This window comes from Gallus gallus, chromosome 2, assembly GCF_016699485.2.
Source record: "Gallus gallus isolate bGalGal1 chromosome 2, bGalGal1.mat.broiler.GRCg7b, whole genome shotgun sequence".
Taxonomy (NCBI): domain Eukaryota; kingdom Metazoa; phylum Chordata; class Aves; order Galliformes; family Phasianidae; genus Gallus; species Gallus gallus.
In genome coordinates, this window is record NC_052533.1 from 127,033,578 (window position 1) to 127,050,303 (window position 16,726).

The window sequence follows — 16,726 nt, forward strand, 5'->3', positions numbered from 1 at the left end:
CAAAAATAATAATGTTTTGAAAACAAGAGCAGAGAGAAGAAGGACTAAGGAAGGGACACTTATCAATATGGCTGTAAATCCTAGTGTTTTCAGAAAAGTTTTGGGAGATCTGTTCATCCCCAGATGCTGAGGACAGTTTTTCAGTCACATGGCAAGATATATCAGACTGACAGGTCATCTTGATGGCAGCATCCCCCAGGCAAAATGCGTTATCTAGTCTGAAGGAGGAGAAAAGTGAGTCCCATACAGCTTTGCAGCTTGCATGTGAGCCCTTAGTAAGTGAATAGAAGTTGTCCTGACAGCTCTCCACCCTTTATAAATCAAATGATCACTGAGAACCATTGTGGTTTCAGAAATTACCTCCATCACTGGAAAAAATAGTATATAGAAAGGGCCAGAAAAAGAGGAATGTGCATGTATTTTGCCTGTTCATTTTTCCTGGACCAATTCTCTTTCATGAGAAAGTTTTGGCCACTTTTTCTATAGATTGTGAAGGTATGTTATTTTTCAAGTTTGTTGAACTTTGGAGCAGCTGCAGTTTGCTCCTTCACTTGCACTTGGGAAACACAGTTTTAACAGAAACCAAGTTGACACAATAATGATTTCAGGAAGAGTGAAGCAAAACAGCAAACGCAATTTGCTGTTGCCTTTAGCCTTGTCCTTGCCTTCGTACTACACTTTTTATTCCCACCCAGTCTCTTGGCAGATTTTGCTTTTGTCACTGGACCCTCTAAAAAGGGGCAGGTAGCAATGCACATACTGTAATGTACATAAAGGGGGACTGGGGTCTACTAGAAATAATTTGAATATTATCTAAAAGAGCTGCTGAAAAATCAGAAATAGAAAACTATATTTTTAAGAACATGTGAATGGGAAATCTGTTTTTCCTTTGTAGTAAAAATAGGTGTGGGTTGTTTTTTTGTTCTTTGTTTTTTTCCATTCAGTCATTTTCCTCCAGGCTGTAATTGGAGACCCGTCAGCAGCATTAAAACCATGCTGTGGCTTCTAGAATTCCTCCATGCAATACAGTGGAGACCTTTTGAATGGTTCTTCTTGCCCATGTATCCCTCTCCTCATATTTAGGCATAGGATGTCTTATTCCTGAGCTCCAGATGAGTTGCTGAAACCTCATTTTTTTTAGACTATCAGGAAAGGTTTTTTCGGCACTTTGTGATACCCTGAATGAGCAGCTGAGTGGAAGGGATTAGCATTTAACATTTAGCACTCCTAAAAGGAAAACATCTGGGAATCACAACACTGGTGTCATACGCAGTTGCACAGGTATCTTAAGACAGCTGGGGGAACACCTGAATGGTAAACAGATTTCTTCTCTGACAACTAAATACAAAGGAGAAAGTGTGACACTGTGTTTGTAGCCTATAAAAAGTAGTCAGTGCTGCCTGCAGAGTTGTGGGAGTATTATGTCTTGGTACTTCAAATAAGAAACCCTTAGGAAATTTGAGAAGAAAAAATGGACCATATTCGATAGGTCTTGTTGTTTGCAGTTCTTTGCAAAAGCTTGATTAGCCTAAGCCAAAGTTCTCCAAGGTCCCAGAGGGATTTTCTGCCTGCCATGTTTACATCAGATCATTTACAGACTGTCTTTGAAGAAGGTTCACAAGGTACCTATTCTGCCATTGCCACTGTCTTTTATAAAAGCATTGTTAAAGTCTGAGGTTTTTGTAATTCAGTCTGTGAGTACTGAGACCCAGATTCTGTTGAGCTGTGCTATGCATTCTCAACTCCGCTTACAGTAATTAATGCGAAGTATACCACAGGGCCCTCTTAAATTTAATTGAAGGTATATATGTACGTATTATCAGATGAAGGACTGAATTGTTGCTTACATGCCATGCAAATATTAAAATGATGGTTTAATTGTTAATCATTTCAATAACTTCAATTGCTCCTGCAGGAGTTGACTATTGTGTTCTGAGTGATCACGGCTGTGAACATTTGTGTATAAATGGTGACAAATCTTACACTTGCCAGTGTTTTGAAGGATACAGGCTTCGGAATGATGGGAAAACATGTAAACGTAAGTTATTCAGCAAGTCAGTATTAGATTTTTATTACATATAAAGAGAACAAGTCTGTAAGGTAGGATTTGATTGCTTAAGTGTTGCTTTCCAGTGACATTTTACATGCTGTAGGATTCCAGAAGCTCACAATTTTCCCTTTGGTGTCACGTTTGCCATCAGTATGTTGATGTCTTGGATGCTCGAGGGCATCTGAAGTGGCACTGAGTGCATACTTGCAGGCACCTGAGTCACTCCCTAAGCGTTTGGAATGTATAAAATTGACTGTATCTAAACACATACTGGTCTACTGTGGGTCCAAAAATAATTGTATTCCAACTTACATTCTTATATCAGACAACTATAGTTTTCTTCTCAAATCAAGGCAAAAATATGTAACATTTCAAAAGACTTATACAGCAAAAAGAAGCCTTCAGTACTAATGGAATATTCATTCCTTTGCCCAGTGTGAGATAAGGTTGATTGCAAAATAGATATCATAATTGCATTATACGTTTGGCTACATTATGTAGTTATGATGAATGACAGATGCATAAAAAAATTTCCCTGGTATTAGAGTGCATGCTAAGTTATCAGAGAAGAACTGTGGACAGCTCTTTAGAAAACACAGGCATAAAGCATTCTGTAATGCCAATCATATCCAAGATTTCCCTCGGCATCTTCTGTTAAGTAACATTTAAAAGAATAAAAAAAAATTAAGTAATCCAGACACTGACGTGACAAAGGAAAGCTCTGTATTATCAGGTTGGTATTGCATTTATCAGTTTTGTATTACATATATCACATCAACACCCTACTTTCTTAGTCCATGTGAGCAGAGAGAAATTTTGCTTGTGTCAGAAAGTAGCTACAGTTTGATAGTGCAAAAGCAAGTGAAATTTTGTGCCCATGCAGCAGCCCTTGTGGGAAAACAAAGGATGTGGGGAAGAGAGTGAAAGTTTAGTTTATCCAATATTAATAAGTAGATGTAATTTTATTTTATGTTGAAATATAAATTGTAACTAAATCACATGTCAGAAGAGCTCACTTAACGTTTACTCAACCAGATACAGCTAACAGTTTTGCAAAAGTCTACAGCAGGATCATACAATTTGTTTCTCGTTACATTTAAACACTACATATGCTGAGCTTTTGTAATTTTAGCGTGAAGAAAAATGACAAATACCATCTGAACCCCAGGGAAAGAAAGCGTAACTATTTCAGGTTTGGGCAGGTTTATTACTGAAGATAAAATGATGGTGATGGAAAGATCTGTTTTTCACCAGGAAGTTTACTTGAAATGTGGATGTGGAATTTAAATGCATTTGGAAGTTCCTGCAGGGCATTAATCTGCATGATGGGGATACATGAAGTTATACAAACTCTGGAACCAAAGCAGTGCACTTTTCCTTAATTATAAGGCTGTAAAAATTGTAGAACAAAGATTTAGCTCTTGTTACAATAAAAACTTACAGTAATGATTTGCAGAATTGCATCCAGAATACCAGCAAGGACAAGAATATTCAGTAACTGGAAGCTGTAAGACAAAACATCTTGCCCTTAACTAACACAATTCTTTATCTGTTAATTTATTCTCAGGTAAAAATGTCTGCAAATCAGTCAACCATGGCTGTGAGCATGTTTGTGTTAGTACTGACAATTCTTACATCTGCAAGTGCCGTGAAGGGTTCATATTGAGAGATGATGGAAAAACATGCAGAAGTGAGTAACCCATATATATATAGAACGTTTTGCGTGTGTGTTAGGCAAGGAAAGAAAGGTGTTTATCACTTCTTCACTTCTCACTAGAAAGCATCCTTTTGATCTCTACATTTTTGAACACGTTATCATTCCAAACTGTATCTATATCTAACTAATTCCCAGGACAGGACATCTGCAAATCAATCAGCCATGGCTGTGAGCATATTTGTGTTAACAAAGATGATTCTTATGCTTGCGAGTGTCACGAAGGTTTCCTATTGAGAGAAGATGGGAAAACATGCAGATGTGAGTATTCTGGTAGACTTTTATCTATAGTATCTAGATTTGTGGAAATCTTTTAACTAACAACACTTCCCTAACTTACTCGTAATGTGGAATTAATATTGTCATACCCACTAGAAGCTTGTAAGAGACTCAATGAACAGTAATAGTATACTTTAGTAGCCAAACTGATATGACTGGAGACAAAACAAACAAACAAACAAACAAACAAAAACCCTACAGTTTTTCAGGTACCAAGAATTAGAAGTGTTTTCTGTCTAAATTTTTGTCCGTTTTTTGAATGATGTCAGTGAACCTAATAAAAACTGTTACTTCTCCTTGCATAATGTATACACTGAAGATGTGCTTTAACCAAAAACCATCAACTGTTCTCAGATAAAGACATTTGCAGTTCAGTTGACCATGGCTGTGAACATGTTTGTGTTAATGCTGATGAGTCATACATCTGCCAGTGTTATGAGGGGTTTGCATTAAGACAAGATGGAAAAACATGTAGAAGTGAGTATACTTATCTTTAGTATAATAATAATAATAATTTGCTCTATTATCTGGGCATTTGTGACATGTTTTAAATACTGGCACTCTTATTTTTTTCCAGATAAAGATGTTTGCAATTCTGTTGACCATGGCTGTGAGCACGTTTGTGTGAACACTGATAATTCATACATTTGCCAGTGTTATGAGGGTTTTGTATTGAGGGAAGATGAGAAAACATGTGAAAGTAAGTTATTGATTTACTGTAATTTTCTCACTCAGGAGTCACTGAGGAAGCATGTTGTGTTAGAAATAGGTCTTTTTATTTGTGATTTTACCTGACAAAAAGGAGGATAGATCCTTTATTTTACTAGGAACTTAATACTTCTAGTCTCTACATTTTTTGAAGTGTTCTCAATTATTAAACTGTAATAAATAAAATCTAAATTATTCCTAGGTAAGGACATCTGCAAATCAGTCAATCATGGCTGTGAACATCTTTGTGTTAATGGTGATGACTCATATACTTGCCAATGCCATGACGGATTTGTACTGAGGCAAGATGGGAAAACATGCCGAAGTAAGTTGGTTATGAATAAAAGAGGAAATATAATTTCCCTTCCATTAGGAAATTATTCAGTGATTCATGGTGGTGGAATATTGTCCTCTATAGATCACAAAAATTCTGTAAATTATTGTTTGAATTAAAAATGTATTTCAGAAAATAAACCAATTTTGAGTTCAGAATGTGCATTTTAAAATGTGAACTTCATTTTTAGACTATGCCAAGATTTAATCTTGAGCATAGGATGTTGCCTCATCTTACTGTGATGAGTTGGAGTTCTAATTGCTGTTGTGCTGTTCTGTGTATACTCGCACAGACCATAATTTAACGGATTAGCTTAGCCTTTTAACATGGTTTTAGTAAAAGATAAGCAGATGAAACTCCTTCAGGCTCTTTATATCTTTTCCAGTCTTTTCATAAATCTCTTCTCACTCTCCTAAAGCTTCTTCTATTTATCAGCATTGTTGCAGGGATGCTACAACGTGGGAGCATAGTACAAAGTCCTCTAATACAGCATACAGCAGGGTTCAGCATAGAGGAACTGTTACCCACCTAATTCTGATTTGAATCTACCCTTTTTTATGACCAAAGATATTGCTAGTCCATGAGATTCTCCTAGAGCTCGTGTTCAGCTGGTTATATACCATGAACATAAGCCTTTTAAAGCTGTCAGTCACACAAATGTCCCCTATCTTGTGAATACAGCCTTCATTCTTTGTTTCTAAATTATGTGAGTTTACTTCTGGCTATTTTAAAATACTTACAGTTTGTTTTTACTCATCTTGCAAAAAGATTTGCTTTTCCTTGCATTGGCAGAACTGTATTTTTAGTTATCAACAATGAAGTAACCTAGAAACTTCATCAGGGATTATTTTATATTTTCTTTAGGATTGCTCGTTAAAATTTTAAGCAGTAGAGAGCAAAGTGCATTCTTAGAAAGAAAGCCACTTGATTCCCCATTTACAGTTTATCCTGAAGACCTCTCTAGCCACTGTTAATCCATGTATGTTCATTCTGTAGTCTGTTTTCTTAATCAGAATGAATATCCAAACTGATGCCCTACTGAATTCTCTGTTACGTGAATTCCCTGAGCATTATGAACCAGCCTCATAATCAATTAAAAAGATTCTTATTTACTTATCCGGAACCTATTTTTTCATAATATCAACTTGAATATTTTTCTTTCTTTGATTTTCTCTAAATCAACATCCACATTTATCTATCTGGTTGTTTGAATGCAGATTAATATCAAGCTGACAGGCTCGCAGTGAACTCATTATACTTTTCATTATACTGTGTGTGTAGGCGCTGGGGATGGAAACTCCATAGTGTTTTGGGGCTTCCATGGAGTTCCAGGAGGTAACAAAAAATGATTCTAAGCATCCAAAGTGTTATTCAGCCAGCTCTTTTTACAGCTCTTGGCTGCAAGTGATCTGGAGTTACTGCTGTTTCTGCAGTAGATACTGTGTGACCTACTTCTCAACTGATGAAACTCTTCATTCTAATAGTATCATCTGTAGCCTATTTTGAAAAATTCTGATCTGAGTACAGTGAATGTTTTTACTTTTCTGCATAAAAATGGACAATTCTACTATTTCTACCTACTAATTAACAATATATTGTTAGAATGGTTTTTATTCCAAACACCCCTTAAATAACGTATACTGTCCTTTATTTTGTTGGTTATGCATTCCCTTGTCCTGTATCATTTCAGTTCAGTGTTTCAAATTCCACATAGTTTCAATTTCAGTAAATAATGTGAATTTTCCTTTCATTCATTATTCAAATTTTATAGCTGTATTCTATTTCAATTTCTGTTCCTTTTTAAACTATTCTGCTGTTCTTTTTAGATGATGTCTGTAGGTTTTTTTCTGGAGGAATCTAGTAAAACAGGATTTAATAGTACAGTCATCATTCACTTTTGTTTAAATTATTTCACCTCCAATCACAAAGCACTTTGGCTCACAATTGCTTTCAGCTATATAAAATCTATCCTTTTCAAGTAAAACTTTGTCTGTTGCTCGTTTATGTCTCATTCTGTTTGAAAATAACAAATGTTGCACACAGCTGTGCATAAGCTGATGCTAACTAATGCTAATTTTTACCTCTATAATCATTTCTTCTTTACCTGCTGGAATGGGGTCTGGTTGAGATTGTTATGCCTTGAATGTAATGTTTGTTGAATTAGAAGATTGTCCTCTGTAGCATTTTTTGAAATTCTTTGTATTGGCAGTCTGAGCCCTTCAAGTAATGTGCCTCAGGTATATACATTTCACAGTTCTTGTGAAAAAATAGTTTTTTTTCTACACATTAAGTCTAGTTGGTTATTCTGCTAATTGCTAAGAATCAGGAGAATCCAGTTGATCTGATATTTCTGGATTTTAGCAAGGCTTTCAGTAAGCTTTCTCACATTATCCTTCCAGATAAAATGTCCAGCTAGACAAAAACATGATGCAAAGAGTGAATCACTGACAGGCAGCTTGGGCTCAAAAGGTTATAATAAGTGGAGTTACATCAGGGTGGTGGCCAGTCACTAGTGGGGCTCCACAGGGCTCCAATTTATGGCTGGTTCTTTTCAGTGTTTCCAAAAATTGACTGGACTCAGGACTTGAATGCATACTAAGTAATTTGCATATGATGCTAAATTAGGAAGAGCTGTTTACTTCTTTGAGGGCAGAGAGACCTTGAAGAGAGGTGTTGGCAAGTTAAAAGGCTGGGCAATCACCAACCAATCACCAGTGCTAAGTTTGACAAGAGAAAGTGCTGAATACTGCAGCTGGGATGGAGCAACCCTGCATATGTCTACAGAATGGGGAACAGGAGGCTGGAGAGCAGCCCCACAGAAAGGGGTTCTGGGTGACGGCAAGTTGAACACGAGTCAATAGTGTGCCCTGGCAGCCACAAGGGCAACCGTACCCTGGGGTGCACCAGGCCCAGCACTGCCAGTGAGTGAGAAGAGGGCTTGTCCCACCATGAGGGCCCTGGGTTTGTGCAGCCCAGAGCAGAGGAGCTGAGGGGAGGCCTGATGGTTGCCACAGCTCCTCACAGGAAGTGGAGGGGCAGCGCTGAGCTCTGCTCTGTGTGACAGCGACAGGGCCCGAGGGAATGGCATGGAGCTGTGTCAGGGGAGGGGTGGGTGGGGGCTAGGGACAGGTTGTGCATCAGAGGGCGGTGGGCACGGAACGGGCTGCCCAGGGCAGTGGGCACGGCCCCGAGTGCCCGAGTTCAGGGAGCGTTTGGACAGCGCTCTCAGACACTGAGTTTGAATTTGCGGTGGTCCCATGTGGAGTCATCTTGTGATGACACTTGTGGGTCATTTCCAGTTTGGGATACAGTTCTGTAATTCTGACAGATCCGAACACTGCTGTTAGAGGCATCCACTGTTGTTCTTCCAGTGTAAAGGTTGCATTAGCAACTGAGAATATTTTCTTTTTTTCTTGCAGTGAGAAAGGAACAGGGAATGCTGATAGATGGGATGACTTCCTCTTCCACTTTCACTTTCTCTGTTCTTCTCGAAGAGGTTATGGCCAGTTGGATTTTAACATTGCACTCATAGCAATCACCTCATCAATTTTCAGCAATACTGGTGGATTTTCTTTATCCCCTTAAATAAGTAGTTCCTACACTCCTGGGTTTTGCTTGTGCAGATTCTTAGCATTGATGCAAGAATCCTAAAGGAATGCTTTGCTTCATATCCTGTGGTTTTTTGTTCAGTTTTGTTTTCACTAGCATGATTTGTTGCTAAATAACTATACTAAATATTCCTTCTTTTACTCTTCCTGCTGTCAGTGTAAGGTCCTCCTTCTTAATCTAGTCAGATTGATCCTAAAATGATTCAGCATCACTGGGAGACCATCCAAACCATGTAGTTCTTTCTGCTTAGATGGTAAAGAACTCATGTCTCATGTGAGGTAAGCTGTCAATCCTTTAACTGGCTTTCAGTGTGCATGCTTCCATATTTCCTTGCTGATGGGATTACCCCTGCAGTCTTTATGAAAAGTTAAAAAAAAAATTAGCTAATCACATTAAATTTTATCTATTTCCAGACAAGGATATTTGCAAATCAGTCAACCATGGCTGTGAACATGCCTGTGTTAATGCTGGTGATACATTTGTTTGTAAGTGTCGGGAGGGATTCCTGCTAAGAGAAGATGGAAAAACATGCAGAAGTAAGTAGTCTGATATTTATCAGCATTCTTTTTATCTACAATTCAAGGTCATGTAGAAATGTATTAACTAGCAAGAGCTGTCATCTGTTCTCAGATAAAGATCTTTGCAAGTCAGTCAACCATGGCTGTGAACATGTTTGTGTTAATACTGATGATTCATATATTTGCAAATGCCATGATGGATTTCTACTGAGAGAAGATGGGAAAACCTGTAAAAGTATGTAGCATGAGAACTTAATTTGATGAACTACACAGATAATCAAGGCCTCTGCTGATATATGTTAACTACCAACTCTTTTGACGGCAGACAAGGATATTTGCAATTCAATCAACCATGGCTGTGAACAAGTTTGTGTGAATTCAGGAGAATCCTACGTGTGCAAGTGTCATGAAAATTTCGTACTGAAGGAAGATGGAAAGACATGTAAATGTGAGTAGCCTGAGCCATAAGAACGTCTTTTTGGTTTTAAGTGTTCAGTCTTTTAAGTGTGGTGGCTGTGAGTGTTTGTGCATGTATACGTTTATTTACAATTCCTAACTACTTGATCTGGAAAATAAAAGATAATATCTCTCCCTTAATAACCTCACCTAGCAAACTGTCCACTCTCTTCAGATAAAGATGTTTGCAAATCAGTTAACCATGGCTGTGAACACATTTGTGTTAACACTGAGGATTCCTATATCTGCAAGTGTCACGATGACTTCATACTGAGGGAAGATGGGAAAACTTGTAGAAGTAAGTTGCTTAGTCTTCATTATGTAGTTTCTGATCTGTTAATGAAAAGTATTATTTATATGGTATGTTCTTTGTGTCTTTAACAATCAGCTTCACAGAATAAAATGAAGTCAGTTTCTTGGAAATGAGCTCCTTCATGGAAGATTATTGTTCTACTTTTTTATGTTTTGTGAAAGCTATTTATGTAGCTAACTGTGCTAAATATAATTTTCATTACTCCCAGGTAAAAATATATGCAAAACAGTCAACCACGGTTGTGAACATGTCTGTGTTCCAGCTGGTGATTCATACGCATGTCAGTGCCACAAGGGATTTACACTGAGGAGAGATAGGAAAACATGCAGGAGTGAGTACCTAAAACTTTTATGGGGAACATGTCCTTTCAGTCTTAAAAGTGATTACAGACTTAATTTTTCTCAAAACTGGCTCATGCCAGCTTTGCATTTAAGAATAGATCTAATAAGGAAATTCTCTTAATGATTCTCAGATAAAGACCTGTGTAAGTCCATTGACCATGGCTGTGAACATGTATGCATCAGTAATAACAATTCATACAGCTGTCAGTGCCGTGAGGGATTTGTCCTGCGACAAGATGGAAAAACATGTCGAAGTAAGTAACAATATCTCTGTCTGCCATTCTTCAGCATTGCTATAGGAAAATAAAGATAACATTCTATTTTGACATGTGGTCTTTAAACATTGTGTTTGGAGTCTTTGAATTTATAAATATTTTAAATAGAATACGTATAAATATTTCAATTTTTCATAGGCAAAGATGTCTGCAAATCAGTTGCCCATGGTTGTGAACATATTTGTGTTAATAATGATGATTCATACATCTGCAAATGTCAGGAGGGGTACGTACTAAAGGAGGATCAGAAAACCTGCAGAAGTAAGTACATTATATTTGGAAGTATTTGTTTCTTTGAGTGTTAAAGTTACTTGACCTCACTTCAAAAGCCTCAGTTCAAAACTGATATTTGAAAGCCTGAAGCATATGTGAGTGTGATAGAAAATGTACTGAGCAATTTATCTTGATGCTCTCATAAGCAAAAAACTAAGGAATTGGAACGGTTGTTTTCATATAGCATCAAGTACAATAATAATCTTTCCCAAATGTCAAGAAAAAAAAATGAAATACTGTTATCAAGGAAATGTGTACTTTATTCTTATATTGTAATATGACATGCTTAGAACATTATATGCATTTATTGCATCACCCTTTTAATTCCTGGAGGGGAAACTCTTGTACTGGAGCTCAGTAAAAAACATTTATTCTGCAAAAATGTATGCCTTACCTGAGGAGCATATTATTACTATAACATGTTTGTGACTGAACTCAACTGTAATTAACCCAGCTCACTGTGAGCTGCTGTCCTATCTTGATATATGGAGAGATATGGAAGAGGTTCTGATAGTCACTGTATTACCATTACTTTTGTACAACACATTGTTTCTTCAGCAGCAAGGAATTCTTGGACAGTAGTTATAATAAGGCTATTGTCTAAGAAGAAAAGTCCAAACATTAATGAAAATTCCTTGTTCCTACACTGACTCAGTAATAGATGTCTTCAGTACTTTCTGCAGTCAAATCAGAATGCTTACAAACCACTTAGAATTTTGCATGTGCACTCAGCTGACTTCGAGAACTGCAAACTTCTCAGTCTCTCCTAGATTGTCTCCCAGCTTCAGTGGGTAAAACAAAAAAGCTTAATTTCAGCAATGAATACTTACAAGTAAGGTATATAAGCCATTTTTATCCAACATTAGCAGCTAGAAACCCTTCCGGCATTTACTGCCTCACTTTAATTTTTCAGTTGTTTCTCTGCCACTGGAGATTTAAGTTTGTGCTATAAAAACATGAGTATTGTCCATATTCTGTCTCCAGACCTGAACGTTGTCCTAAACTGTAAGGCCTTCTGTGTAACCTTTCTTTCTCAGCCTTCCCTGAGCTCTTTGACTCCTGCCTCATTCTTTCCTGAAGCTCTAAACATGACTTCCAGATTTTTGCCTTTTATATACGTGTGGCTTCAGCAACTCACTTTTTATTATTATTATTATTTTTGTACCATCTTTACATTTTTGCTACTTCTGCAGTACAAACACAGCTTCAGCGATTCTCTTTACTTCAGGTCATCTGCATTTTCAGGTAAAGTTAACATACTGGTGGAAACTTTGTTTCTATATCCTAACGATCTTCTTCAGTTGCACAGTCTTCTCCACTTAACAGCCATCCTAAGATTTGCTTACAAATCAAATTTACAGCAAACTCTTTTAATAAAAAGTACAGTATTTTTAGGAGTTGTAGTGTTCTACACAGTGATGTGTATTGATAGATAGTCACTGTCATTAGATTATTGTTAAAAGCTTTAGATCATTGGCACGCTCTTAGCTTTTGATAAAGACTGTACACAAAGTGCTATAGATACACTGCAAGGTTAGCCAAGCCAGGAACAAGGTACTCAAGGTTATATCTGTGTTCATGCAGTCCTATTTACAGCTTTGTGCAGTTTTTTCATTATCTGAACGCTTCTGCTTATTTCATAGGATGCACTGAAGGCCCAGTTGACCTGGTGTTTGTGATCGATGGATCAAAAAGTCTCGGAGAGGATAATTTTGAAATTGTGAAACAATTCGTCTCAGGAATATTGGATACACTTGAGATTTCACCCAAAGCTGCTCGAGTTGGTTTGCTTCAGTATTCCTCTGAAGTCCGCACAGAATTTACATTAAGACGGTTCAGCACAGCCAAAGACATGAAGAAAGCTGTATCACAAATGAAATATATGGGGAGAGGTTCCATGACAGGACTGGCTCTGAAGCAAATGTTTGAGAGGAGCTTCACAGAAACAGAAGGAGCCAGACCACTGTCAGCAAACATCCCTCGAATCTCCATTGTGTTTACGGATGGACGAGCCCAAGATGAAGTCTCTGAGTGGGCTGCTAGGGCAAAGAGAAGTGGTGAGTGGAGACGTCTTTCGTTCTTTCAGAAGGCTAAATATGGTGCTAAATAAGATGTGGTAATAGTATAGATGTGTTCCAATCAAGACAGAGTTTGGCATAGCAGTCAGGCTAGTTGAGTGACCGCTGTAGCAGAATACCAGACTTTTGGCATTCACAGAGCCATTGCTACAGAGTTCTGTCATTCCTACCGTGGGACTAATGCTGAGTGCCTCACTATTGGGGTTCTATGCCATCCACAGGTAGTGCGTTGACTCACATGGAGTGCCATACATTTCCCTGAGGGTAGGTATTTGATACAGAGAACACTGGCAAATTCATCAAAAATTCTAACAGTAAGATGACACTAATTAAAAAAAAAAACAACCCTGTCTCTTCAAAATACAGAAATCTACTGGGAAGTTTACATTGTTTAATAATTTAATAATTGATTATGTTATTTCTTTCTTTATATTATGTATTTTTAACTAAGTTTAAGCGCTGATGCTGTTCTGGCAGGGAGAAGGGTTCTCCTTTCATATGCATATAGCTTCCGTGCTGTCTACTAGTATGATAGATCATACCAAAAAGTAACTCAGAGGTGCTGGCTTTTAATACAAAATATGTCTGGGACAGAAAACTGTCATGTAGGACACCCGCACCACAAATCAAAAACTTTGCAGCTATTCAGCAGAGATTACTGAGAATTTTCAAAGCTTTTCAAGAAAATGAAAGATCTCTTCTTTCTTTGCAAAGCATTTTCTGTGTTCTGAGAAATTGCATTAAGAACAAAAACCGATGGCCTGCAACATAGAGGACAGCCAGACTTTAGAAGGTGCCACAGTATTGGCTCCTGGGGTACACAGCTAGTTACTGACCTCCAACTAGACTTTGTGCAGCTGATCTTCTTGGATGTTCTGCAGTGCTCTTTCTGGGTTCATTTACTACTAGTAGTGTCCAAGCAACTCTCATCTCTCTAACTTAACAATCATCTGTCTGTTAAATTACAGTAAAGCAGCGAGTTTCTAAACATCTTCTAAATAACAGAAGCATATTAAGCCTCTTCATACACAATTTTGAAGATATATGGCATGTATACATTTCTCACGCTCTGCTGCTCTCTTCCTGAAATGACTAATACTCATATTTTCCTTTCATGGAGGAATAAGGGCTTAGAGCTGCTGATGTAATAATGATATGCAATTTCTTCTGAATCTAGGTATAATTATCTATGCCATTGGAATAGGAAAAGCAATTGAAGAAGAACTGCTGGAAATTGCTTCTGAGCCATCGTATAAACATCTCTTTTATGCTGAGGATTTCACAGCAATGGAGGACATAAGCGAAGAGCTCAAAGTTCAAATCTGTGAAGGTAACAGTATTCTGCTTTAATTGACCGAAGAGGAATGCATGCTTACAGATTTCTTTTGCAGGCTAAAGGAGTGGGTACTTTTATTCACAGTGACCTCTTAGTGTAGATCACTGGTATAACACATCGCAAGGTGCCAGTCACTCATGGTGATATTTCTGCCTTTTAGTATGTAAGGAATATGTAATACACCTCATCTATCACTAGGTAAAGGCACACGATTTCTTTTCCTTTATTTTCTTAACACTTGTATAAAACGTACACTCATGTGCTCAGAAGAATTAATTGCTTCCTCCCCTTTCTTTTTGCCACGCTTAAGTCAGCAGAGCAATGAACCCCACCCTGCCAAAGCAGCGTGATCTACTTCACTAGGAATGTGGGAAAATAATAATGGGTTCATAAAGTTCTAATGAGAATAAAAAATTGCTTTTAAGCTCAGTATCAAAAACAAAAACAAACAAACAAACAAAAAAAGCAACCCCAAAAACATAGAACAAATTCTCAAGGTATGTAGTGTATATTTATAGAGCATTAAAAATAGTTCATTGAATATACATTCAGAGCTACAGAGAGCAGATCACAGTTGTACATAAGCTCCAAGTTTTGCTCCACAAATGTAGGTTTGTTGCAGGAAGCACCCTTCCTCATTTTGGCACAACCAGCCTCTCTGTAAACATTCCCAGCTGATGTTTTGTAAAGGAAAGGGGGAATGTGAGCTGGGATTAAATCTGTACAGCCAGAGAGAGGACTGTGTCTCTACTACTCACATGCTCCCAGCACTGAGTATTATTAGAGCATTCAAATTTGTACTTGAAACAAAACACAGTAACATCACAGTGAGTAATACTGAGCACAGCACTAGTACAGGATGGTTTCATTGTCACTACTTCTATTTGGTTGTTTTTTCTTGGAATTAAATGCAAAGATGTTTTACTTTACTCCTTAGTGTTACTATATACACTGGCTGGTAAGCAACAGTGCATTTCTTCCTCATTCATACATCAAGAATCTGAAAAAAAAAAGAATGTGAGAATACTTCCCACTTTGTATATTCTTCGGGCTTCTCTTAGTCATAAGAATCTTCTGGTGCAGTCTTTCTGAAATTCAAAATACTATGATAACATGAAACCAAGTCTGTTCATTAACTTTCTTACTAGGCAGATAATCTACTGATGACAGCACGTCATCTTAAAAGCCTGGGGAGACGCCAAAGACAAAATTATCTGGCAACTGGTAAAATAATTCTCACTCATTAGCAAACCCCAGAGCTCAGTGACAGAAATGCATCCTTCGGGTACCCACAACGGTATTTAGCAGCTGCAATTTTTTTTAATACCTAACTTGCAACAAGAAAAATAAGTAAATCCTGCCCCTTTGTGGCAGCTTTTAAACTGCACCTGTAGTAGCAGGGCAGAGATGGTGCTTCAGAGCTCCTGCCTGCCTCCTCCTGGCTCAGCCCTAGGCGATGCCTCACACCTGTGGATAACTCTGGACTCACCCAGCTGGTTATTTTCTTGGACACTCCAGAGCTACTTATTGCTCATCTACTCACTCCACCAGAAATTCTGCCTCCAAACCTGTTACGCAAGCTGGAAGTTCATTTTCTCCTTTCAGTTTTTCCTCTGGACCTAATTTTTTTCCCTCCTTTGCAAGAGCAGTAATGTAAGGCACCAGCATATGAAGGCAGTGAGGGGCCTTCCGAACTTGTCTGCAGCCCAGACATGGACTCTACTGCCAAAGCCCCTCATCCCCAGTCCCTGCCTGTTTCTAAGCAAAGCCCTCCAAATCTGTTTTGGGGTAAGGCTTTCTCATTTTACTCTGCAAGAAAGCATTGTCTCTGTAGAATAGCTGCTGATTACTATTAATTATTCTCAATGACTAGTCGTGGAAAAGTGTTTTTCTCTTCTATTATTAAGAGAAATTATTAATTCAGTTGCAAGAGTCCTATTCATTGCCTCATTTAACATTCAATTCTCATACGATTGGAAGCACTGACGAAGCTACAGCAGTGTCACATATAATAGGCACTCATTGTGGTTATCTTTTTACCCCCGTCCAGAGTATGTGTGTTATGGGAGCCTTTAATTACATGGTGAGATTTATGTTTGTCACAGGACCTCAGCCCTGATCAGATGACAGCACTCAACAGCCTGCTGGTCAACATTCTGTTCTTTCAAATTGCAGATCGTTATGACTCCTGCAAATTGTCAGCCACTGCTTTGGAAAGCACTTTCTCCTGGGCTTTTCCCTAACTAGTATTTAGGTTTTGTTCCAAAAGAGAACACTAGAAAACAAGCATTTCAGTTTAGCATGAGTTCCTCCCCCCCAAAAAACCTGAATATTTATGTACACTGCACTGACTTCATCAAAGGACTCAATTACTGCTAGCAGCCTGTCTGTACTTGTCTGATTATTTACAGCTTTGACAGAAGCATGAGAACAGATTTCTTC

At 37.9% G+C, this 16,726-nt stretch overlaps 1 protein-coding gene across 11 annotated transcripts in view; it reads left to right on the plus strand.

The window, feature by feature from the left end:
• The window catches only part of MATN2 (matrilin 2), a 69,560-nt gene that overhangs the window by 48,282 nt on the left and 4,552 nt on the right, over positions 1-16,726 (plus strand). For 10 of the 11 annotated variants that reach the window (XM_040695902.2, XM_040695904.2, XM_025148052.3 and 7 more), the window contains 15 exons: positions 1,916-2,038; positions 3,618-3,740; positions 3,903-4,025; positions 4,398-4,520; positions 4,621-4,743; positions 4,954-5,076; positions 9,108-9,230; positions 9,325-9,447; positions 9,538-9,660; positions 9,844-9,966; positions 10,190-10,312; positions 10,454-10,576; positions 10,736-10,858; positions 12,514-12,927; positions 14,126-14,278. In XM_040695902.2, the coding sequence (XP_040551836.1) occupies positions 1,916-2,038; positions 3,618-3,740; positions 3,903-4,025; positions 4,398-4,520; positions 4,621-4,743; positions 4,954-5,076; positions 9,108-9,230; positions 9,325-9,447; positions 9,538-9,660; positions 9,844-9,966; positions 10,190-10,312; positions 10,454-10,576; positions 10,736-10,858; positions 12,514-12,927; positions 14,126-14,278 (2,166 nt within the window). The remainder of the gene's footprint in view (positions 1-1,915; positions 2,039-3,617; positions 3,741-3,902; positions 4,026-4,397; positions 4,521-4,620; positions 4,744-4,953; positions 5,077-9,107; positions 9,231-9,324; positions 9,448-9,537; positions 9,661-9,843; positions 9,967-10,189; positions 10,313-10,453; positions 10,577-10,735; positions 10,859-12,513; positions 12,928-14,125; positions 14,279-16,726) is intronic. The other variant, XM_040695903.2, reaches the window with a different exon arrangement.